This window comes from Podarcis muralis, chromosome 2 (genome assembly GCF_964188315.1).
Source record: "Podarcis muralis chromosome 2, rPodMur119.hap1.1, whole genome shotgun sequence".
Classification (NCBI taxonomy): Eukaryota; Metazoa; Chordata; class Lepidosauria; order Squamata; family Lacertidae; genus Podarcis; species Podarcis muralis.
This window is the reverse complement of record NC_135656.1, coordinates 116,902,010-116,925,912: the sequence shown is the minus strand read 5'-3', so window position 1 is coordinate 116,925,912 and position 23,903 is coordinate 116,902,010. Positions and strand designations below refer to the sequence as shown.

Genomic DNA, 23,903 nt, shown 5'->3' with positions numbered 1-23,903 from the left:
CTGAACGAGTCTATATGCAATGCATTGCTAGCAACAGGAGATTTACTCTACTACCCCCATCATTCAGCCCGGACACTGAGGTCCAGCTCCGAGGGCCTTCTGGCAGTTCCCTCCCTGCAAGAAGTGAGGTTACATGGAACCAGGCAGAGGGCCTTCTCAGTAGTGGCTCCAGCCTTGTGAAACTCCCTCCCATCAGATGTTAGGGAGATAAACAACTACCTGACTTTTGGAAGACATCTGAAGGCAGCTCTGGAAGTTCTTAATATTTGATGTTTTATTGTGTTTTTAATATTCTGTTGGAAGCCTTCCAGAGTGGCTGGGGTATAAATAATAAATTATTGTTATTATTATTAAATCCCATTGTGCTTGCTTCTACACCTATCTTTGCCAATCTGGTGGCATCCAGATGTTTCAGACTACAACTCCTATCAGTTCCAGGCAGCAGGTGAATTTGCCTGATTTTTGATATGACTGAACTCATAAATTGCACTGTGCATTTAAAAACCACTCCAGGTTACAGACGCTTCAGGTTACAGACTCCACTAACCCAGAAATAGTACCTCGGGTTAAGAACTTTGCTTCAGGATGAGAACAGAAATCGCGTGGCAGTGGGAGGCCCCATCAGCTAAAGTGGTGCTTCAGGTTAAGAACAGTTTCAGGTTAAGAGCGGACCTCCGGAGCGAATTAAGTTCTTAACCCGAGGTACCACTGTATGTGTAAAACCTATTCATGGCACAAGGATCCTGGAAACTAGTTGACTTATTTCCCAGACTACAATTCCCATCACCTCTGGCTGTTGGCTATGCTGTTTGAGGAGGTGGAGTGGGGCACAGGCTCAAATCCCCCCCCCCCTGCTAATGGGTCGTTTCAAAGACTGTACACATTGTACATTAAAAGCACATGATCCTGCGAACTGCAGTTCACCCCTCACAGAGCTACAATTCCCAGCCCCCTTGACAGGTAAAAAAGGTAAAGGACCCCTCAAAGAACCTGGAAACGGTTTGGTTGTACAGTCATACCTCAAGTTGCGTCCGCTTCAGGTTATGTGTTTTCATGTCGCGTCCTGCGGCAACCCGGAAGTACCGGAACGGGTTTCTTCCGGGTTTCGCAGCTCACGCGTGCGCAGTTGTGTCAGTTCCGTGTTACGGACGGGCCTCCGGAACGGATCCCGTTCCGTAACATCAGGTTTCACTGTATGTTGCTTTGGGTTGCATCATAAATTTAATTAATAACAACAACAGTAACTACAACCGTAGAGAGGCAGTGTGGCATAATGGTTAGAGTGACCAGGGTTCAAATCCTGCTCACTGGGCGACCTTGGGCCAGTCACTGCCTCTTGGCTTAACCTACTTCACAGGGTCGTTGTGAGGATGAATTGGGGGAGGGGGAGAGAGAAGCATGTATACTCCCTTAAGCGCCTTGGAAGAAAAATGTGGTCTATGAAGGTAATAATTAAATAACAGTTTTGACCTCCTCACGGCATTACAATTCCCAACACCCTTAACAAACCACTGCTGCCAGGATTATTTGGGGGGGGGGGGCAGGGGACAACACTCTGAAAATGCCTAGCATGCAACTGAGTTATTGTTAGAAGGAAGTTTTTAAAATGAGAGGTGATAAATACAGGATTTATCAGGATAAATACATAATCCTGATAAATACAGGGGGCCATGGCGCCTATGGACTCTTTAACTGGTGTACCTGGGCAGGTCACTCAGACCCTCCAAGTGCCCCTATTTTCCAGAAACAGTCCCAGTTTTATAAAAGCCGTCCCAGTTGCTAATTTGATCCCGGAATGTCCTGCTTTTCAGTAGGACATCCCTATTTTCATCAGAGAAACGTTGGAGGGTGTGGAGTCATGCAACTCGCAAGCCAAGGAGATAAGTAACTATACACCCTTTAGAACATGGGGAGGCAATCTAAGGCCTGGGGGCCAGATCCAGCCCAATTGCCTTCTAAGACTGGCCCACGGACGGTCCGGGAATCAGCGCGTTTTTACATGAGTAGAATGTGTGCTTTTATTTAAAACACATCTCTGGGTTATTTGTGGGGCATAGGAATTTGTTCATCCCCCCCCCCCAAATATAGTCTGGCCCCCCACAAGGTCTGAGGGACAGTGGACCGGCCCCCTGCTGAAAACGTTTGCTGACCCTGCTTTAGAAGATCTCTGAAGGCAGCCCTGTATAGGGAAGGGTTTTTAAAAAATGCTTTATGTTTTGTTATGTTTTATATACCGTATTTTTCGCTCTATAAGACGCACCAGACCACAAGACGCATCTAGTTTTTGGAGGCGGAAAACAAGAAGAAAAATATTCAGAATCTCAGAAGCCAGAACAGCAAGAGGGATCACTGCACAGTGAAAGCAGCAATCCCTCTTGCTGTTCTGGCTTCTGGGATAGCTGCGCAGCCTGCATTCGCTCCATAAGACGCACACACATTTCCCCTTACTTTTTAGGAGGGAAAAAGTGAGTCTTATAGAGCAAAAAATACGGTATGTTGGAGGGTTGGGACGCGGGTGGCGCTGTGGGTTAAACCACAGAGCCTAGGACTTGCTGATCAAAAGGTCGGCGGTTCGAATCCCCGCAACAGGGTGAGTTCCCATTGCTTGGTCCCTACTCCTGCCCACCTAGCAGTTCGAAAGCACGTCAAAGTGCAAGTAGATAAATAGGTACCGCTCTGGGGGGGAAGGTAAATGGCGTTTCTGTGCGCTGCTCTGGTTCGCCAGAAGCAGCTTAGTCATGTTAGCCACATGACCCGGAAGCTGTACGGCGGCTCCCTCGGCCAATAAAGCGAGATGAGTGCCGCTACGGCAGAGTCGGCCACGACTGGACCTAATGGTCAGGTGTCCCTTTACCTTAATTTATTCGAGGAAATAAAAGTCCAGAGGTTTTCAACCTTTTTGGGTCCATGGCTCCCTGGACCAGCTACCTTTTTTATGGGGGGAAATTTGCAGGCACCTGAGGGATAGCTCAGTAGAACAGAGCTTTCCAAACTTTTCATACTGGCAACCTACTTTTTAGACGTGCATCATGTCGCGACACAGTCATCCAGTTTTACTAGCAAACCTCTTTCCAGTCCTGGGAGGAGCATGGGGAGCGTTCAGGCAACACACCTACACACCATAGCTTTTCCCTTTTCTTGTGAGGAATCCTATTTGGAATAAGGGAATTTCCCTTTTAAAAAAGGGAAACGTTGACAGCTATGCTACACACTGAAGCTGACATACCGAAGTGTCACGGGGCGCATGGTTTGGGAAGCTCTGCAGCGGAGCGTGGGACTCTTAATCTCGCGAGTTCGAGCCCCACGTTGGGCGAAAGATTCCTGCATTGCAGGGGGCTGGACTAGATGACCCTCGGGGGTACCTTCCAACTTCTGTGATGATGATGATGATGATGTGATAAGGAGCCCTCGCTCCATGCATGTCTGTCCACGCATTCCCTTTTTTTTTTAACTGTCAGAAAAAGTATGTTTAGTTTTCTTCCATAGTGGTAATTTTTCTTCAAGTACAATGTTTATTTTTTGGCCATAAAAAAATGTTGCTTGAAGAAACCTTTAAAAAGCAAACAAACAAAACCGGACAATTCATTTTCTTAGCACAGTTAAAAAACAACAACAACTTTCCCCCCCAAAATAGTTATTCTCTCATTTCTCCATCTTCTTCTTCCACACCCCTTATATAAAGGACATTATTGCACCTTATCAGAACTTGACCAAGGTGTCCAGATAATGCACCATCAATATATTCAAGCTGCATGTTCATGTAGCCATCGAGGGAGACGAGGTAGCCTTTGTATCCCGCCCCCCACTTCAGCTTCACCATCACCGGCTTCCCACTCAGCCCGTTTAGGAATTGCTTTGGATGGAGAGGCAGCCTCATCGCAAGCAGACCAACCTAAGGGCGGCTGCGGCAAGAACAAAAACCCCTCGCAGGCGGCACGTGCGCCCGCCAAAGCTCCAAAAAGAAAAAGCTGCCCATGCATTCCTAAAGACAAGCCAGTCCTCCAAGGGGCGGCGAAAGGGGCGCATCCTCGGCGCCGGCCACCTTCTTGGGAGCGCGCCCGCGCGCCAAGAGTTAAAACGATAGAGCTGCGGCGGCGGCGGCGGGGAGAGGCGCCCGGGGAACGTTCTCTGCCCATCCTTAGTTCAGGAGAGGGAGGCTGGGGCAGAGCGGAGGCCCCTCGCTGCTCCCTCGCCCTCCCGGCCCGGAAGACCCAGCGCCCGGCCAGGGATCCTGGCAGAGCGGAGGCAGCTGCGCCCGGGAAGCCGCTCCGGGAGGTCAGTTGCCAGGAGGGACCGGCGGGCTTCTCCAAGCCGCCCGGGCGTCGCTCGGGGGTGATGCAGGCAAGGGGGGGGGGGCGCCCTTGACAGCCAGCCCGGCAGCTAAGCCAGATCCAGGAGGGTAGATAGCCCTGCGCCCCGCCCCCCCTCCAGGATATTTGCAGTCCTGGTCCTTTTAGGAAAGAGGGGCTGGGTGGGGAGGATGTGGCCTTTGCATTCCCGCACAAAACCCCTCTGCCGATTCTTGTTCCCCCGCACAAAACCTCCCTGCCGATTCTTGTTCCCCCGCACAAAACCCCTCTGCCGATTCTTATTCCCCTGTACAAAACCCCTCTGCCGAATCTTGTTCCCCCCGCACAAAACCCCTCTGCCGATTCTTGTTCCCCCGCACAAAACCCCTCTGCCGATTCTTATTCCCCTGTACAAAACCCCTCTGCCGAATCTTGTTCCCCCCCGCACAAAACCACTCTGCCGATACTTGTTTTCCCCCCAGCACAAAACCTCCTCCTGGTTTCCCCGAGCGCCTTCCATTTGTGAGGACGGGCCTGTGACAAAGTGGCAAGAGGCGACCGCGCAGGTCTCTGCCTCGATGAGCTTGCAGTGCAAAGGGGTAGGAGAGGGCAGAGGCAAGAAATGGACAAATGGACAAGAAAGCAGTCTGGGGAAATGCATTTATTTACAGTGGTACCTCGGGTTACATAGGCTTCAGGTTACAGACTCTGCTAACCCAGAAATAGTGCTTCAGGTTAAGAACTTTGCTTCAGGATGAGAACATTTGAAATCGTGCAGCGGCGGCTCAGCGGCAGCAGGAGGCCCCATTAGCTAAAGTGGTGCTTCAGGTTAAGAACAGTTTCAGGTTAAGTACGGACCTCTGGAACAAATTAAGTACTTAACCCGAGGTACCACTGTATTAGATTGCAATCCCAGCTGCCCCTCCCTGCCGAAGCGTTTGAGGCGGCAGCATTTATGGTTTCCCTGCCATTTTTGTCTCTGTGGAATGGTAGAATTTATAGAGTTGGAAGGGACCCCAAGGGCCATCTCGTCCAACCCCCTGCAACAACCCTGCGAGTTTCATGGCCAAGCAAGGATTTGAACCCGGGTCTTCCAGGTCCTGTTGCAGTGCTCTAACCACAATTCCACCACTGGCTCTCTTTCAGCTACATGTGTTTAGGCTTGGTTACAGTAAGGCATGAGGACTAAGAGGTGTTGTCCCCCTTTGCTGCTTTCCCCCTCTTCTGGAAAGAGCCTTTCTCCACCCGAAAGGTCCTACAGAGCAGCCTTAGACTGACTTCAGTCTTGTTATTGTGACTCTTTCCCCAAAACTGGAATCCTGTGTTATTCTGAAACATAAAGGACTAAGGGCCATAGCTCAGTGGTAAAAGTTCTGCTTTGTGTACAGAAGATCCCAGGTGGAGCTGGGAGATATCCCTGCCTGTAACCCTGGAGAGCTGCTGCCAGTCTGGGTTGACAATATAGAACCAGATGGACCGGCGCCCCCATTCAGGAGTAAGGTAGTTTCTAAGTTTCCTGGCCACATTCTCAGACCCAAAGAGGAAGCAAGAGAATATTCAGGATCTGTTTATAGCTGTTGCTGTTAATTATTATTTTTGTTCCATTTATTGTTTAACATGACAACACAGTCCCTGACTGAAAGCCTGCGGTCTAATAACCCACCTAAGAACTGGTGGGTTAGGCCAGGGGGTGGCTCTCTATGACCTTGAGGGCCCTGCACTATCCCTGCAACTTGGTCTGTAAAACAACCCAAAAATAGCAAGTGTAGAAGGAACTGGTTTGGCCACATCTTTGGCCAGGATTTTTCTCCTGTGTTTTGATGGATGGTTATTGGCTGAACGGCAACCTACCCTAGAGAAGGGCCCAGGGAAAGATGGGGCTGTGACTCACCCTTTTGTCTTCTGCCTGGCGAGGGTTTGGGGCAGAGGTTGGTGGTGGTAGGAGTGCGCACCACATATTTAAAGCACATGACTTACCCCAAATAATCCTGGAAACTGCAGTTTACCCCCTTGCAGAACTGCAGTTCCCAGCACTCTTAACAGCTCCCAGAAGTCTTTGGTGGTGGTGTTATAAAAATGTTAAGGTGCACACACATAGTAGATACACACTCTGTTTAAAACCAATCCTTTAACCTTCAAAAATTAGGAAGTATTCCCGAAGAAAAATGCACTTTTTACACAGAGCCATCTTGGCTCATCTTGGAAAACCTCTCCCAATAGTTCTTCCCACTTGCAAATCCTTCAAATCCTGTGAATAGATAAACTTCTTGGAAGGAATGAGCTTCCCCTCTGCAAAACCTGTCTGGCAAGTATTTGTTAAAAGCAAAGCTTTTTAAAGATGTCCAAAGAACATCTGTGTATCAGTAGGGGTAGGTCTGAGAAATGAATTCAAGAACTAAGGTTCTACCATTTCTATGGACTTGGCAAGCTTGATCAGGTATCTTGACAGACAGGAGATAAGCCATACTCTCAAATTTCTATTGTAAACCACCTCTAAGGCTTTCAGCTTTCAGCTGTACACAATTATTTCCCAAATATTCAATAAACGTTTTCCAATCTTCTCTAAACGTATGTTTTTCTTGTTCTCTTATTCTATATGGTAAGTCTGCAAGCTGCGCATATTCTGTCATCTTAAGTCCCCGTTCTTCTTTAGTTGGGACCTCACTCGTTTTTCATTTTGGGGCTAACAAAACATGGGTCACTGTAGTAACATACATAAACAACCTTTTTTGACACCTGGGAATTTCAGTCTGAATTATCCCCGACTGAAAGGACTCTGGGGTTTTTGGGGGAAAGTACTTTTGAACATTTTTTTCAATTCATTATGGATCATTCCCCAATACTCTTTTACCCTTTTACAAGTCCACCATGGAATCTTTCTGTTTTGGCTAATCAGTACTGTGCTACTTTTGTTTGGAATTCTTCTACTCGTTCTACTTCTTTTTATAATTGCGTACACCGTTTTACTTGCTTTTAATTGAATGGTTATGTTGTTGTAAACCCCCAGGACCTTATGGTGAAGGGTGGGAAAGGAATCTCAGATAGATAGGGAGAGAGAGAGAGAGAAATATTATTCCCAATAACATCTTTCATCTTCAAGGTTTTGGGTTATCATAGCTTTGCCTTCTGTTGCTGTGGCATAATTTGTATTTGAGAGGAATATTCAGTGAGCATAGGCAGATATTTTAGCACTTACGTGACAACACCCACCGCGTTTGCACGGCAATGTTGTAAAGTAGACTCATAGAATCATCTCATTCACACAGAGAGAAAGCAATTGGTAACAGCAATCATGATAACATCACAATCATGAATTTGATATGTTCTTTATTTTTATGTCCTTTAGTGCTTACATGGTTTTGATGCTGATTCTGTTGAACTTCTAGTGGTATAATTTTCTTTAGGCACTTTTATTTATTATTTATTTCTTTATAATATTTATAGCCTGCCCTTCCTCTCTACAAATACCAGGGCGGGGAACGGGACATAAAATAATAACAGCCAACTGCGTCGTGAAATGGACAACAATGCGTGCTAAAATACACCAAAGAAATAAGGGCCAGCTGAAAAGAGCTAGTTAAACAAGCATCTACTTAAAAAAAACACACACCCTTAAACTTGATATGCTGTTGATTCAACCCATTTGATTAATGTTATTCTGTAAATGCATCAAGAGCAATTTTAGGAGAATTAATCCAACAAGGGAAGCATTTCAGTGCTACAATGCATTTTTTTAAAATGCTGGTTTTAACCTTGTAAAATTTAAGATTTAAATTTGCCCCTTCAAGAGCTACAATTCTCCAGCTTCCCAGGAGAAAGGGATTGTTTGTTAAACCACTTTGAGAACTGTAGTTCTGTGAGAGGAATAGGCATCTCCTGACAATTCTCAGCACCCCAAACGAACTACAGCTCCCAGGATTCTTTGGGGGAAGCCAGGAGTGTTTACTGCTTTAAATGTATGGCCCAATTAATGTTTACTCGGAATTCAATCCCCCTGGGTTCAGTGGGGCTTACTCTAAGTATGTAAACCAGGGATGTTGTGGTAAGCTGTGCCTTCGGATCCCAGACTCCAGCTCCCATCATCCCTGGCCATTGGCTCTGCTCGCAGGGGCTGATGGGAGTTGGAGTCCGGCAACATCAAGAGGCCTCCTGGTTGGGGAAGGCCAATATATAGCATAAAGCCTGCTCAACTGTTAAAAAAATTGTCTGCATTTTGCTCTTCCTTTGCCTCCTCAAGTTGAGCTGTTGTCATTAAGTTTCCTAACCAATTCCAGTTGCTCAGCTGATATCTCATCCGGGATATGCACTCTGTCACGCGCCAGAAGGATTTCAAATAGAACTGCAAGCCATATTTCTAGACATTTAACTTTGTTTATTTGTATTTTGTTATGATAAATGTTCATAACTGTATATATAAACCACATGACTGAAACCCCACAGAAAAAGTCCTGAAACCATTTTGTCCCTCCCAAATTGACCTCAGATATTTCTCTGCAAGGTCGAAGGAAAATGGAAAAGCCTCCCCATTGTCTTTTACTTCACAAATCCTGTCTTAAGGGTATGTCTGTGTATGAACAGGGTGAGCCCGTGACTTGGCTCAGGAACTAAGTATTTATCATTACAAAAGACTGGCCAGGCTCCCCAGGTAATCCAATCAAGTGACCATTAATAGGTAACCTGCCAGACAGGAGATAAACAACGCAGTCAGATTTCTGTTGTAGACCGCCTTTTCTGTGATGTAGGTATGATGAATCTGGGGGTGGTCTTGGACTCCAGGGCGGGCAATTTAAAATGTCTATATAAGGGCGGGCACACCTTTGTTCTGGGTCCTCATGCGTGTGAGGGGCAAACACTTACATAGCTATATGGACCACATGTCTGAGGCAGCACAGGAGGGCAGTCCTGAAAACTCCCCAGCTGACCAAATGTTTCTCTGCAAGGAGGGAGAAAATTGAAAAAAAACCTTCCCATTGTCTCAGGAATTAAGTAATTATCATCTCAAAAGGAATGGCCAGACTACCAGGAAAGGCAATCAGATAAGGCATTATCAGATAACCTGGCAGACAGGTTAAGCAACAACATTCAAATTTCAGTTGTAGACCACCTTTTCTGTGATGTAGGTATGATGTTTGTGGGGGGTGGTCTTGGGTGATACCCCTTCTGTGATGTATGTATGGAGGGGTGCTCTGGAGCTCCAGGGCAGGGAATTGCAAAATGGATATATAAGGCCTTGCGTGCCATTGTTTGAGGTCCTCCTCCTCTTTCTTACTTGTGGGGGAGCACCCTGTTACAAGCGTCAATAAAGATCAGGCTTACTAGCTGCTTTGCTTCTCAATATTCTCTGGTTGGCCTCTGTTATTTTCTCCTACCAATAGAGAACCTACAAAAGGACTCTATATGGGCTCTTGGGTGGCCCATAAGGGAAAAGGAGCAGGTTTTTTTTTTACTTATATCAACCCTATTCTGAAGCAAGAAGCGGCTTTTCTTTGTTTTCAAATGATTTATTTGTTGCTTTACTATCGAGGGTTCCTTGTCTTGCCCTTCACCGCAAGGTCCCTCAGGAAGGTTATAACAATACAATCCAAGGTTATAAAAACACAATTAAAAACTGCTCCAAGCAAAACACAGTACAGTTTATAGTTTCAATAAAAGAGGTAAACTGGAGGCTTCGCGACAAAGGTGATGGTTGGAGTTGCACAATCTTGGTCAATAATGTCAGAAGAAGCATTCTTACTGCAAACATTCTTACATCCTGATTCTCTAGGGGCTTAAATCGTGCTGGAAATGTCTTTAAAAGCTCCAAAACTCAAAAATTCTTGTAGCTTTTACTAAAAAAAGCCCAACAATTTTGGTTCCCCTAAAAACACAACCCAAAAAATCTCATCAACTTTCGGGTTTTTGTTAATAAAGCTCAACAATTTTGGTGGTTTCCTTTAAAAAGTCTTTGAAATATATATAATATAATAGTATAATAATTTATTATTTATACCCCTCCCATCTGGCTGTGTTTTCCCAGCTACTCTGGGCAGCTCCCAGCCGAATATTAAAAACACAATACAGCATCAAATATTAAAAACTTCCTTAAACAGGGCTGCCTTCAGATGCCTTTTAAAAGTAAAATACTTGCTTATTTCCTTGACAACCCTATCAAGCTTGTTTTAAGATGAGGCTTGTCCTCTCCATTTCCCCATAGGTCTTTTTAATTGAATAAAAGTGACATTTCCCCACAAAATATTCTACTGCCTGGATCATCAGGGTTCAAGAGATGGAAACTTTTAACCAATTAAAGGGTGGGTTAAAAAGAAAAAGGTTCAAATTAATCTAAGCAGTTAATTGACTGAATGTTGCTCCCTTCATTTCCACAGGGTGTTTGCTTTATTTTATTTATTTGAAAATATTTGTATCCTGCCTGTCTTCCAAGGAGCTGAAGGTGGTGTAAACAGCCATCTTCCCCACCTGGTTTTTGGCCCTCATGACCATCCTGTGACGTAGGTCAGGCTGAGGACAATTGTGACTTGCCCAAGGTTTCCCAGTGAGCTTCATGGCTGAGTGAGGATTCGAACCCGAGTCTCTCGAGGACTTGACTGGCACTTTGCTAGGTACCTTCACCTGTCTCTCTGACACCTGTTTGTGTTTCCTTCCTTCAGGGAGAAAATGCCAGCCGCTTCCGTATGACCTTTCCTCTCTCCCGAGACGAACAACAAAAATTCGCCTCGCGCGCCCTGCGGAACGGCCCATTTCACCGCGATGTAACTGCAGGCCCCGAAGCCCAGGCCTTCCCAATTCCGTCGCAGCCGAGGGCAGAAGGAGGAGAAAAGGTCTGTAGCAGGACAAAATGGCGGCCCAACGGAGAGACGCGTTGCCCCTGGACCTCCAGTTCCGGGCTGGGCTTGAACGAGGGGGGAATTTAGCCCTGAAAATGGAAGACGCGGAGCCGGTGGGCTTGAAGCAGGAGGTGGAATTGGAGGGTCAGGGTGCCAGCCCCAGTGCCGACCAGACGGGGTCCGACAGGCAAGCCCTGAGATGGAGAGGACCGCAACACATCAAACAAGAACCAGAGGATGGGATGTCGTCGCAGCAGTGGGAGGCACAATGGCAGGAGTTTCTGGGCGGGGTGCAGTCTCCTCGCTCAGGATGGGGCCCCCGACAGCTTCCGGGCACCACCTCGTGGGGGGACATGAAGGCACCCGCGGCGCATTTTGACGGAGGAGCCACGACCAGCCACCGGCCCGTGGAAGGGCACTTCGTCCCCCCGCCGGCCGGCTTTGAGGGGACGGGGCCGCTGGCCGGCCGAGATCAGAGGAAAGTGAAGGAGGAGATGGAGAGCAGCGAGGATCCCGCCGGCGCCGAGACGAACCGCCAGCACTTCCGGCAGTTCCACTACCAGGAGGCCGAGGGTCCCCGCGAGGCCTGCGGCCGCCTCTGGGACCTGTGCCAGCAATGGCTGAAGCCTGAGAGGCACACCAAGGAGCAGATCCTGGAGCTGCTGGTGCTGGAGCAGTTCCTGACTGTCCTGCCCTCGGAGATGGAGAGCTGGGTCAAGGAATGCCGCCCTCACAATTGCGCTCAGGCGGTGGCCCTGGCAGAGGATTTCCTGCAGAGGCACCAGGAGGAGGGCAGGCAGGACCAGAAGGTGAGGAGATCTGCTTCCAGATGGGGAGCCCACATCTGCACAATACATTCATTATTTTTTAAAAAATAATTTTTATTAAGTTTCATATTTCCAAATTAAACACATCAAATCAATTAGTCCAAATTATAACAATACATATCATATAATCCAATTGTTTTCCAAATTATAAATTTTTGTGGGGGGTACCCATGCTTCTTGATTGGCAGGAGTCCAATCCTCGAATATTTGTTCTGCTTCCATATTAAGATTGATGTTTCCAGTCTCCTCTTCTCAATACCTGTCATTACTCATTTTCTTTTCCATTTTCCTCCGACATGCTCCGCAAGTGGGTTGAAAAAGACAGTCTTATTTGTATTTCTGTGTGGGCTTTGTGCTGCTCTCTCGTAAATCACTCTCCTCCAACAGTCCTTTCCGCTCGAGCGAGTAATCGCCATTTTTGTCGTTCCGATGAAATACAGTCTAGAAACTCGCTCTTTAGCTTTCCCGACCTGTTGCATCGTAAATTAGTCTTTTTCCAGGAGGGCTGCCCTTTCCAGTTCGCAATCTCCTCGAAAATAATATATCTTCGGCTCGCCCTCCCCAAGACCAACTCCAGCAACACAGGTCTCTTATCAAGTTTCCATTCTTACTGCGTCACAAGAGAGAGCCCTTCTTCTTTCCAAATCCTTCACAGAGTAAAATCTTTAAGTTCATAATTATTCCACACAATTCATTTTTAGTCCCATTTGCAATTAATTTCTGTGACAGATCTTCAGAGGGAGGGTTATTAGTAATCACATAGAGCAAAAGAAATAAAAAGTCGGCATTCCAATCCACATACCATATTTGTAGTGCTTTGATGTAATCTTCCACCTCAGTCCGTTTCAGTCTTCTTCCTTTCAGTGGTAAAATTGTTAGCAGATAAAAACCTCCTGCCTCTCTTGAAGCATGTGTGTTATCTTTCCCAATTTTTTCCTTTTAAGTAACGCAACTAGTTTCGCACCTGGAAGCAGCTTCGGAGGAGTTCCCGAGGGTTGTGCACCCAGTGCCTCACCCCCTCCTTCTTCCAAACTCGGGGGTGATTTATGGCAACAGTGGGTGAAAACAGCATCTCTCCCCCCTGGAGAGATGAAGGGAGACTGATATACTCCCCATAATCAGCCTCTAATTACCTCGTGCGGGCTGGATAGATGTTAATATCCGCCATCTTCCAAGGCGCCCCCTAGTGGGCCCCCCCTCTGCACAATACATTCAAAGCCCTCTTACACCACTCGAATCATTGTGGCCTCCTCCAGAAGCGCCCTGGGAACTGTAGTTTGTTAAGGGTGCTGAGAGCCGTTAGGCGATCCCATTCCCCTCACAGAGCTACAGTTCCCAAAGTTCTCTGGGAAAAAGGATTAAGCCACTCTGGGAATTGTAGCTTTGTGCGTGTGTGTCTCCTAACAACTCTCAGCACCCTTAGGAAACACTGGTTGTCATTTTCTCTTTTAAAGCACCGGGTGAAAACTTTCCGTTTTACCTCAGTCCCTTGGTTTGAAAGGTTTTTAAGTATTCGTGGCCTCTTTTAGTAGGGTAGGATCTGTAAGACCTGTCTTTTACTTGTGCAGATGTGGGTTTTTAAGGTTTGGCTGTGTTTTATCATAATTGATGTTAGCATTTCTGTTGCGCCTGTAAGTCACTGAGCCATTTCCTTGAGGAAAGCGACTAAATGATGACAACAAAAACCTACAGTTCCAAAGAGCCTTTGGGGGAAGCAGGACCATCCTAAGACATTTTGCTGCCAAAAGATAATTTTTTAAAAAATAAAAATTAATAGTTAAATTGCTAATTAATGGTTTCAAGTTAACCATGGGCCTCAAGGTGAGTATGGTTTCTGATTGTACTAAATTGCTCATGTTAATGAGAACAAAAAGGGATTGTGGAGATGTCTAATCTCTTCAAACTGAGTGAACAGGCAATAAAATGTCAAATGCAATTCAGTGCAAACTATATATATGCATTAAGGGATGCAGGTGGCGCTGTGGGTTAAACAACAGAGCCTAGGGCTTGCCGATCAGAAGGTTGGCAGTTCGAATCCCCGTGCCGGGGTGAGCTCCCGTTGCCCGATCCCTGCTCCTGTCAACCTAGCAGTTCGAAAGCACATCAGAGTGCAAGTAGATAAATAGGTACCACTCTGGCGGGAAAGTAAACGGCGTTTCCGTGCAGTGCTCTAGTTCGCTAGAAGCGGCTTAGTCATGCTGGCCACATGACCCGGAAGCTGTACGCCAGCTCCCTCGGCCTATAGAGCGAGCGCCGCAACCCCAGAGTCGGGCACGACTGGACCTAATGGTCAGGGGTCCCTTTACCTTTATATATATGCATTGGGGCAAAATGTTGTGGTTGTCGTTGTTACAGTTTATTACCTGCCCCTCTCCTTAAGGTCCCAGGGTGGCTTACAACAAATAAAACGCACCATTAATATTGAAACACAAGATTGTATAACATTAGAAACCCGTTTAAAGCAACTTAAAATTACAAAAATACAAAAATAAGGTTGCTGACCGGGAATTGACCAGGAACATTTATGGAGGGGTTGCAGTAAATAGCTCGTTGAAGGGTGCGGCAGCTGTGGGGAGAGGCAAATTCCACGTAAGGGATCATGAGGAGAAATTGGAAATAAAACCGCCGCTCTCATGACACTGTTAAACAAATCCGTGGTGTGGCCACGCTTGGACTACTGTATACAGTTCTGGTCTCCTCACCTCAAAAAGGATATTGTAGGTCCAGAATAGGGCAACTGAAATGATGAAGGCGATGGAGCAAAGATTTTGAGGAAAGGGGTCCAAGTTTGGGGCTTTGGGGTTTAGAGAAAAGGCGTCACGTGCTGTATTTTTCACTCTATAGGACACACTTTCCCCCCTCCAAATATTAAGGGGAAATGTGTATACATCCTGTGGAGCGAATGCAGGCTCCTTGGCTTCAGCGATAGCAACGCGAAGCCTCCAAAGCGCAGAGGGAGCGCTCCCTTCGTGCTCCGGAGGCTTTGCGTTGCTTTCACTGAAGCCTGGAGAGCGAGAGGGGTCAGTCTCGCTCTCCAGGCTTCAAGGATAGCCTCCTGAAGCCTTCGGAGCGCAGCGCGAGTTCCCGCTGCGCTCCGCAGGCTTCAGGTTCTGGCTTCAGCAGAGAGGGAGAGCTGTGCAGCGCCCCTTCAGCCAAGCGGGAGGAGAAATGGAAGGGGCTCCGTTTCTCCTGCTGCTTCGCTGAAGGGGCGCTGAGCAGAGAGGGGGAGATTTATTTTTCTTGTTCTCCCCCTCTAAAACAAGGTGCGTCCTATAGAGCGAAAAATACGGTAATAGGTGACATAGTAAAGGTGTAAAAACTTATTCATGGTGTGAAGAATGTGGATGGGGAGACACACACACCCCAGTAGCACTAGACCTCGTAGGTCAGGCACATCCAACTGGACGTCTGTGGTAGATAGTGGTTGATAGTGGTAGATCTCCGACCCCCCCCCCCAGCAACTTTGACCTGATCACTGCCAGTTTTTAATTCTGTGAGTAGATCGCAGTGTCTTGGGAGTTGGCCACCCCTGTCGAGGTGGACCATGAAGCTAAAGTCCTTCTTCACACAGTGAATTTGCTGCCACAAGAGGCAGCGATGGCCTGGGAATAATTCGGCCACCTGCTCGTTGAGGCACTCTCCCCCCATCTGGGCTCCATCTGGGGAGGAAGGGCAGGGTATAAATTCACTAAATCTTGACAAAGCAACATAAAATGCTCGCTGCTGTTTTCAGGGCCCAGGGATGTTCCATGTGGTGACTGTAAATTTTCCCGACGCTGAGCACGCGGCAAGCAGGAGCGCAGAGAGGCAGCTTGGGAGGCCCGTCAAGGAGGAAGTCGAAGAAGACGGCCACTCCGTGGGTAAGGGATTCTCCTGACCGAGGAGCAAGGTGGCTCACCTGTAGCCTCTCAGATGCTGCTGGAGCACAGCTCCCGTCATCCCTGAACAACTGCCAGGCTGGCTGGGGGCTGATAGGAGTTGGAGTCCCAGAATGAGGAACCCAATGTCTTCCAGGCATTGTTGGACTCCAGCTTCCGTAATCTCTGGCCATCTGAAGTGCCACTGTTAAGTGTGATTTACTGCTGACTGGCTCCTGTCAGACCCCGAGGGACATCTAGTCCAACCCCCTACGACGCCTGCTCTCCGCAGGGGTACACAAACCTAACGTGTTCGGGTTCTCTTTTTTTCTTCCCGCAGATGACGGGCAAATCAACGAGAATGAGGCGAACAGGTGGAAAACCCTTCAGGGAGCTGAATCTCATGGGCTCTCGGCAGACGGGACGGAATCCACTGGCCGTTTCCGTGAGATGGAAGAGAGCTACAAGGGTCAGAGCGAGCCTGAGGGGCATCACGAAAATGGCCCAGAAGGGGCCACCGTGGAAGGGACCCCGCCGGGAGAGAAGCAGTCACTGTGCTCCAACTGCGGGGGGAGTTTCAACCCCAGCTCGGGGTTCCTCGGGCCGGAGGGCTTCCCTCCGGGGGCCAACCCCTACAAGTGCTCCGTGTGCGAGAAGAGCTTCTGCCAGGTGGCCAAGCTGATCGCCCACGAGCGCCTGCACACGGGCGACTGGCCCTACAAGTGCTCTTTCTGCGGGAAGAGCTTCAACCGCAGCTCGGACGTCTCCCGGCACGAGAGGATCCACACGGGCGAGAAGCCCTTCAAGTGCGCCACGTGCGAGAAGTGCTTCAGCCAGAGGTCCAAGCTGATCGTGCACGAGCGCTTCCACACGGGCGACAAGCCCCACACGTGCTCCTACTGCGGCCGGAGCTTCCACCAGAGGTCGGACCTGGTGAAGCACGAGAGGATCCACACGGGCGAGAAGCCCTACAAGTGCTCCGACTGCGGCGGCAGCTTCCACCGCAGCTCAGACCTGGTGAAGCACAAGTGGATCCACACGGGCGAGAGGCCCTACAAGTGCTCCACGTGCGAGAAGAGCTTCCGCCAGCGCTCCGCCCTCCTCTACCACGAGAGGACGCACACGGGCGAGAAGCCCTACACCTGCACCGCCTGCGGCAAGGGCTTCAGCTGCAAGGCGCACCTCGTGCTCCACAAACGGACCCACACCGGCGAGAAGCCCTACAAGTGCAACTTCTGCGGGAAGAGCTTCACCACCAGCTCGTACTTCGTGAAGCATCAGAGGATGCACCTAGGGCAAGAGGCTTTGCCCGTGCTCTGAGCTGCTCTCGGAAGACTTCCCCAGAGCAGGAGGACCATCGCGGGACGTGTCTCTCAACGGGGCTGGACCAAGGATCAGGCCGCAGGTGGGAAGCTTCGTCTTTGAATGCTCTCACCGTACGGTTATTTTTTAAGGACATCACCCCGTGTGTAGAAAGCTAGCATCTCAGGGCCTTTCCCCTGACATGCTAGGTTTCTTACGTGCAAGAATTGAGAGCAAGAGATAGAGGAGCAGTCAAGCGTTCCATTCTCTACCTGCAATCGGAAGTGGTGCAGGAAAGCTGCTGGTTGTGAAGATTGGATTTTATGTTTGCGAGAGGCGAGAGATTATTTGAGGCCAGGCAAGGTGGGGGGAACCGCCGAAGCCTTGCCGCTCGTGGGAAAATTAGCCGCATTTGTTTTCCTGAGGAGCAGAGAATATAAATAAAGCACTTGCCTCATTGAGCGGACTCATTTCATAAAGACAGTGGAGAGAGGGAGAAAGGCTACTCAGTTTCCCCAGGATATGAGGTTCAATTTCAAAGTATGATCCGTTAGCAAGTGGTGTAGGAAAGACACCTACCCCCACCCCGTTTGAGAGCTGCTGCCGGTTAAGTCAACACCACCAAGCGAGATGGAGCAGGTGTAAAGCAGAACCCTAATAAATTATTTGCCGAGCACCTAAAAGCCTAAGCAGTGTACAGAACGCAGAAGAGACCCTGCCCCAAGCAGGGATGCCACCTTATGTAGGCAAAACAAACACTACTCTATACCAAAACGAACATCCAGATTGGAAGGACAGAAAGAAAAGGAGGATCTTGGAATTAAAAGCTTACTTTAAAGGCAATTCCGATAGGTTCAGGACTGGCAAAAAAAAGGAGACACCTTCACGCAGGAAATCGTGAACTTGTAACGGAACCAGCTGTCGAAAAGAGGCGGTGACGCTTAGATGGATTTTAAAGAAGAATGAAAAAGATCAGATGGATTCATGGAGGTCAAGTCTGCTGATGAAGGCGACATCCGGAACTGCCATTTTCAGTTGCCGTATACCAGATGCTGGAGACAAACCCCTGGGGGTGGGGAGTTGATGTTTCCCGCCCGGCTTGGTGAACTTCCCAAACATAACCAAATGGGTTTCTTAGGGACTGATGTGGAAATGAGCCCAAAAGCTTTAACACTCAGGACTTAGCACCAAGGTTCTCCAGGGCTTGGTGAGCCCTGTTCTTAGGGGAGAGTTGCAACCCGTAAACGTGTAAATAAGGTGTTGGTGTGCGCCCCTTTTCCCCCTGCAGCTCAGAAGCAAAAGGCAGCACTTGTGCGCTTCCTGGAAGTGTCCGATTGGTCGCTTTGGGGAACAGGACTCTGGGAGAGACGGGCCCTTTGGTCTGGCTGGCAGCTTCCCCTTCTGCTCTGGCTAGAGAGAAATTTGGGGGGTGAGAGGGCTGTTGTGAGCCGCGAGCCTCCAGGTCCAAAAGCAGTCTACCTCTAAAAACCAGCAGCTGCGGGGTGGGAGGGGAACAGCGAGGAAGCGCTGCTGCTTCTGGTCTTGGTTGGCCACAGCAGGACTGGGTGGATCTTTGGCCTAATCCAACAGGGCTCCTAAGTTTTCTCCCGCCCGGTGTTGGACACACAGAGTTTTGAGTGCTTGTCCGCTACGTTACGGGCTGCGTCAGGGGTAAGGAACCTTTTCCAGCCTCACGTTCCTTTCTAGGCAACCTTCTGGGCTCCACCTGCCAGTGGGGGGCGAGGCCGGAAGCAAATGAGGCCGGAGCGGCAAATTCACATTTTCCCCTTTGTACAATAGGCTAGTTTCTTCACACCTTCACAGACCCTTCGCCTGCTCCCTGTCCAGAGGCGGTTTGGGGATGATGTTCCTTGTCCAGCAGAAACTCTCCAGAAAGGTGTGGAGTGAGGCTGGTGTTGGTCTAGAGAGACTCCCAAGGGCCACATAATGAGGCCTCAGGGGCCACATTGATCCCCCTTTCCCTGCACCCAGCCTCCTGTTTGTCATCCCTGGGATATGGGACTTGGCCCCCGAATCCTAAAAGGGAGGAGAGGTCTTCCTATCTGAGCCACGCCATACATTTGGAGAACATGGCTTCCTTCCCAAAAAAATATTGGGAACCAGTTTGTTAAGGGTGCTGGGAATTATAACTCCGTTAGTGATAAACCACCGTTCCGAGGATTTGGGAGGGGGCCCTGCTGTGTGCTTTAAACATCCAGTATGGCTGTGGCCTTTATCTCAGCTTGCAAAGATCCTGCTACTGTTTATCCTGGGGGAGAGTCCTTTTACAGTGCAATCCTACACCATGTCTACTCAGAAGTAAGTCTCAGGCCCCAGCTGCACCTTACATTGGAGACTCTGTGATGCCACTTTTAAGCAGTTGGGGATTTTCCCCAAAATATCCTGGGAACTGTAGTTCATTAAGGGTGCTAAGAGTTAAGGCGGTCAATGGATTGAGGTTGAATCCCAACACGACTGTTTTGGGGGGACAGGGCAGGTGGGTAGGGGGACTCCCTGGCCCTGAACAGGGTAACTGTCGCCCTGAAGGACCAGGTGCGCAGCCTGGGAGTCGTTTTGGACTCACAGCTGTCCATGGAGGCGCAGGTCAATTCTGTGTCCAGGGCAGCTGTCTACCAGCTCCATCTGGTACGTAGGCTGAGACCCTATCTGCCTGCGGAATGTCTTGCCAGAATGGGGCATGCTCTGGTTATCTCCGATTTGGACTACTGCAATGTCCTCTACGTGGGGCTACCTTTGAAGGAAACTGCAACTAACTGGTGACTGGGAGCAGCCACTGAGACCATATAACACCGGTCCTGAAAGGCCTACATTGGCTCCCAGTATGTTTCCAAGCCCAATTCAAAGTGTTGATGCTGACCTTTAATGCCCTAAACAGCCTCATCCAGTATACCTGAAGGAGCATCTCCATCCCCATCAGCCCAGACACTGCGGTCCAGCGCCGAGGGTCTTCTGCTGGTTCCCTCACTGCGAGAAATGAAGTTACAGGGAACCAGGCAGAGGGCCTTCTCGGTAGTGGTGTCCGCCCTGTGGAACTATTTCCATATGGAAATAAACAACTATCTAATCCCCGTGATGGGGTGAGCTCCCATTGCTCGGTCCCTGCTCCTGCCCACCTAGCAGTTTGAAAGCACGTCAAAGTGCAAGTAGAGAAATAGGTACCGCTCCGGCGGGAAGGTAAACGGCGTTTCCGTGCGCTGCTCTGGTTCGCCAGAAGCGGCTTAGTCATGCTGGCCACATGACCTGGAAGCTGTACACCGGCTCCCTCGGTCTGTAGAGCGAGATGAGCGCGCAACCCCAGAGCCATCCGTGACTGGAATTAACGGTCAGGGGTACCTTTACCTTTAAGATGGCAGCTCTGTATAGGGAAGTTTTTAATGTTTGGTGTTTCACTGTGCCTAGTGTTTTAATTTGCCAGAAGCTGCCCAGAGTGGCGTATAAATTATAAATTAAAATAATTATTAGGAGACACAAAGCCCCCCTCACAGAGCAACAATTCCCGGAGTGGTTTAACAATTGGTCCCCCTTCCCAGTGAACTCTGGGGTTTGTTGTTCTGTGAGGGGGGATAGTGGGGTCTTCTGACAACTCTCAGCAACCTCAACAAACTACATTTCCCATGATTCTTTGGGAGAAGCCAAGACTGCCTCAGGTGGCATGATACTGCTTTCAATATACAGTGGTACCTTGGTTTAAGAACAGCTTACAGTATTTTATGAAAAACCTGGATTAAGAATGCTGCAAACCCGGAAGTACTGTAGGTGTTTTGGTTTGTGAACTTTGCCTTGGAAGCAGAACATGTTCTGCTTCCTGTTGCGTGTGTTCCATTTGTAAATTGAGTCCCTTGCTGCTATGGGAAAGCACGCCTTGGTTTAAGAACGCTCTGGATTAAGAACAGAGTTCCGGAACAGATTCAGTTTGTAAACCAAGGTACCACTGTATAGGGCAGATGGCACCTGAGTCTCCAGGCTGCCGGTTCGTAACACTAAACATGTATACGAATCATAGCATTGCTCCGAAAAGTCATTTCATGTGATCCTGAATGCCTCTCGTTTGCCGAATTGTCTGTTTAAAAGGCCACGGTAGGTGGGTGATGTATTGTCTAAACGGAATATGTACGTGTCTTTATATTTTGTTTAGTTTTTTCTTTGCAAATATGCATGGGTAAAAAAAAAATTTTTTTTTACTGTCCTTGTGGTTTGGGATGCTATGTCTATATGCCTGTATATAGTATATGCTTGTGCACTTATGTACGCCTTGACGGACTCCGTATGTGTTAAATTGTCAACAATGCCATTCAGGTACCCATGATTTCTTCACCTGCGGCTATGCAACTCTGGAAAGTTCATTTGCAGCGTTCTTCATTCCACCACGCCCCTGACTTTGCCAAAGAACTCTTTGCCTTACTCTAGACTTTGCAACTTGTCTGCAAAAGTTACTTGTCCTCATCAGAGGAAGAAAGAATAAGCTGTCCCAGCAGACTTGTGTTAGCCGCACAGTGCCAGTGGCCTAGATTGCGGGGTTTTGGGGGGGGGGGGAAGCTCTTCTAATTTTACAAAAGCTTCCCAGTCTATTTGCCCCAGGCAAGTAGTTATTTCTTTATCCTTCCTTAGTTGACACCCTGCTGAATTTTGCTCACGTACTTTGGACTATGAACTCTGTCTGGCTCAGAGGGGATTCTGCAGTCACTCCACCAGGAACCATTTTCTGGCGCCCAAAATATATCTATGTGCAACGCATGAATACCTCTATAGATTTCCTGCATCTTTTGGCTGTGTGTGTGCTATTTTATTTTAGCAGCTGGTCCCTGTAAAGGATGCCCTTGTTTAACGGATATCCATCAACGCTTCTTTCCAGGAGAGAAAATCTGGACCTTTTCCTGTTCTTGCTTTGATATCAATGCTTTATATTGCATTGCCTTCTCAACCAAACCGATGCCATCTTGTTTGCACCAAGAGATTCCATTTTGAGGCCGCAAAGTTCTGTTTACAAATGGAGGCCATCGATCTTAGGGAAGGGATCAGCCGTTGCTTCTCCAAGCCTTAAGTCATTTTCAGTTTGATTTCCAGCGGGTCGAATCCTGGCAGAACAACGGCACAAGAGCTGCCACACACCTGTTGTCCGGCTGATCTTCCTTACCTTTATTTTTAATCCCACTTCGCCACCCCAAGAAAGAAAAATATATGCTTGATGTTACTCCAAATCTGCATGATTAATTAAGCCATTGAACTCACGGGAGGGGAGGGATTTTCTCGGGATTTTCTAAATGCCATGGGGGCGTTGATGCCACGTGGCCCCCAGCCACGGATGCTTTAGCTGAGATTCCTGCCTTGCAGCGGGTTGGACTAGATGATCCTCGTGAGTCCCTTCCAACTCTACAGTTCCGTGATTCTGGAGTTTATTGACCTTAAGCGATGGTGTTTTGGGAACGTTTGGGATTCTTCATCCGGCTCTTATATGGCGGGACTTTTTCTGTGAAACGCATGCAGTGTGGACAGCCCGTCTCTGCTTTCCGACTCGAGTGGTAAATTAACACTCCAAAGATCCGATACCCTGCCATCTCTGGCTGGGAACAACCGAAGGCAGCGCTAGCTAGTGGTTTCAGTGTTGATGATTATCGTCTCGTCTGCCAGTTGTGTGTGCCTGATATGCTGTATTTCTGAAATAAATATTCTTTTGATTCAAAATATTCTTTTGATGCTAGAGAGTTTTTGTCCCGGCTGTTCAGGGGCTCTGCCCCAGGTCCCTCTATAAGAAGAGTACTAGAGACAGCTGCTACATTACACTGATATCTCGCCTTTTCTCCAGTGAGGTCCTCGCAGCAGCAGCAGCAACAACAACCACCCTGTGAGGTAGGTTAGGCTGAGATTGAGTGACAGGCCCAAGGTTACCCAGTGAGCTTCCTGACTGAGTGGGGATTCGAACCCTAGTCTCCCAGGTCCTAGTCCTGCACTCTAACCACTGTACCACACTGGCTTTTTAATGCAGCATTTGTCCTAATTAACTTGCAAGCTTACACAGTGGTGCCTTTTTCCTGCAAGGTCATCGTTGCAGAAAAACAGTGCATTGGGGGTGGGTTTATACAGCACCATTTGCACATCGTTCCGTTTTATTAATTGTTCTGTGTTATTGGGCTCTTGCCATCTGAAGGGGCCCTCTTGCGCCAGAAGCAGCAGTGGAGTCTTAGGGACCCTCCAAGTGTCCGTATTTTCCAGGGACAGACCTGGATTTACATAAGCCGTCCCAGTTTTGGATTTCATCTCAGAATGTTCCACTTTTCCCTGGGACGTCCCTCTTTTCATTAGAGAAATGTTGGAGGGTACGGAGTTATGCGACCCTGGAGCCCAGGAGATAAGTAACCATAGCCTTTAGAAGACACCTGAAGGCAGCCCTGTATAGGGAAGTTTTTTAATGTTTAATGTTTTATTATGTTTTATATGTGTTAGAAGCTGCTCAGAGTGGCTGGGGCATCCCAGTCAGATGGGTGGAGCATAAATATTTATGTTGTTATTGTTATTATTGTTATTATTAGAATAGGGCATTCTTATTTTCATCGGAGTAATGTTGGAGGATAAGCCACCCCTTCTGGCTCAGCCAGGAATCCCTGTTTTTTATCATCCAAGGGGGCAAGGGTTCAGAGATATAAGCTATTTAGGAAAGCTCAGTTGGTAGAGCATGAGATTCTTAAATCCCAGGGTCATGGGTTCTAATCCCGTTGCCTTGATGATCCCCGTGGTTCCCCTACGTGATTAATATTAGGATTTAGAGTGAAAGCCTGGGTTCCGCTC

The 23,903-nt window shown here is 48.3% G+C and overlaps 1 protein-coding gene and 1 pseudogene across 2 annotated transcripts; one reads left to right on the top strand and one right to left on the bottom strand.

Moving 5' to 3' along the window:
• Positions 1 to 3,603: 3,603 nt before the first annotated feature.
• Positions 3,604 to 3,984, bottom strand: LOC114592404 (small nuclear ribonucleoprotein F pseudogene; annotated as a pseudogene).
• Positions 3,985 to 4,123: 139 nt separating this feature from the next.
• On the top strand, positions 4,124 to 22,503 carry LOC114591044 (uncharacterized). 2 transcript variants are annotated; one of them, XM_077921765.1, is made up of 4 exons: positions 4,124 to 4,275; positions 10,937 to 11,922; positions 15,674 to 15,800; positions 16,138 to 22,503. In XM_077921765.1, exons 2-4 carry the CDS (start codon positions 11,125 to 11,127, stop codon positions 17,115 to 17,117), a joined length of 1,905 nt encoding a protein of 634 aa, XP_077777891.1. In that variant the 5' UTR covers positions 4,124 to 4,275; positions 10,937 to 11,124; the 3' UTR covers positions 17,118 to 22,503. The 2 variants fall into 2 exon arrangements, with proteins under 2 accessions (XP_077777891.1, XP_077777893.1); XM_077921767.1 differs by lacking the exon at positions 4,124 to 4,275 and adding an exon at positions 5,644 to 5,789.
• The last annotated feature ends 1,400 nt before the right edge of the window (positions 22,504 to 23,903 follow it).

What these genes read in the sequence shown, in the direction of transcription:
- LOC114591044 (XM_077921765.1), top strand. Translation starts at nt 11,125, where the DNA reads ATGGCGGCCCAACGGAGAGACGCGTTGCCCCTGGACCTCCAGTTCCGG. An exon ending in AGGGCAGGCAGGACCAGAAG is followed by an intron (nt 11,923 to 15,673) that starts GTGAGGAGATCT and finishes TGCTGTTTTCAG; the next exon opens with GGCCCAGGGATGTTCCATGT. An exon ending in AGAAGACGGCCACTCCGTGG is followed by an intron (nt 15,801 to 16,137) that starts GTAAGGGATTCT and finishes TTCTTCCCGCAG; the next exon opens with ATGACGGGCAAATCAACGAG.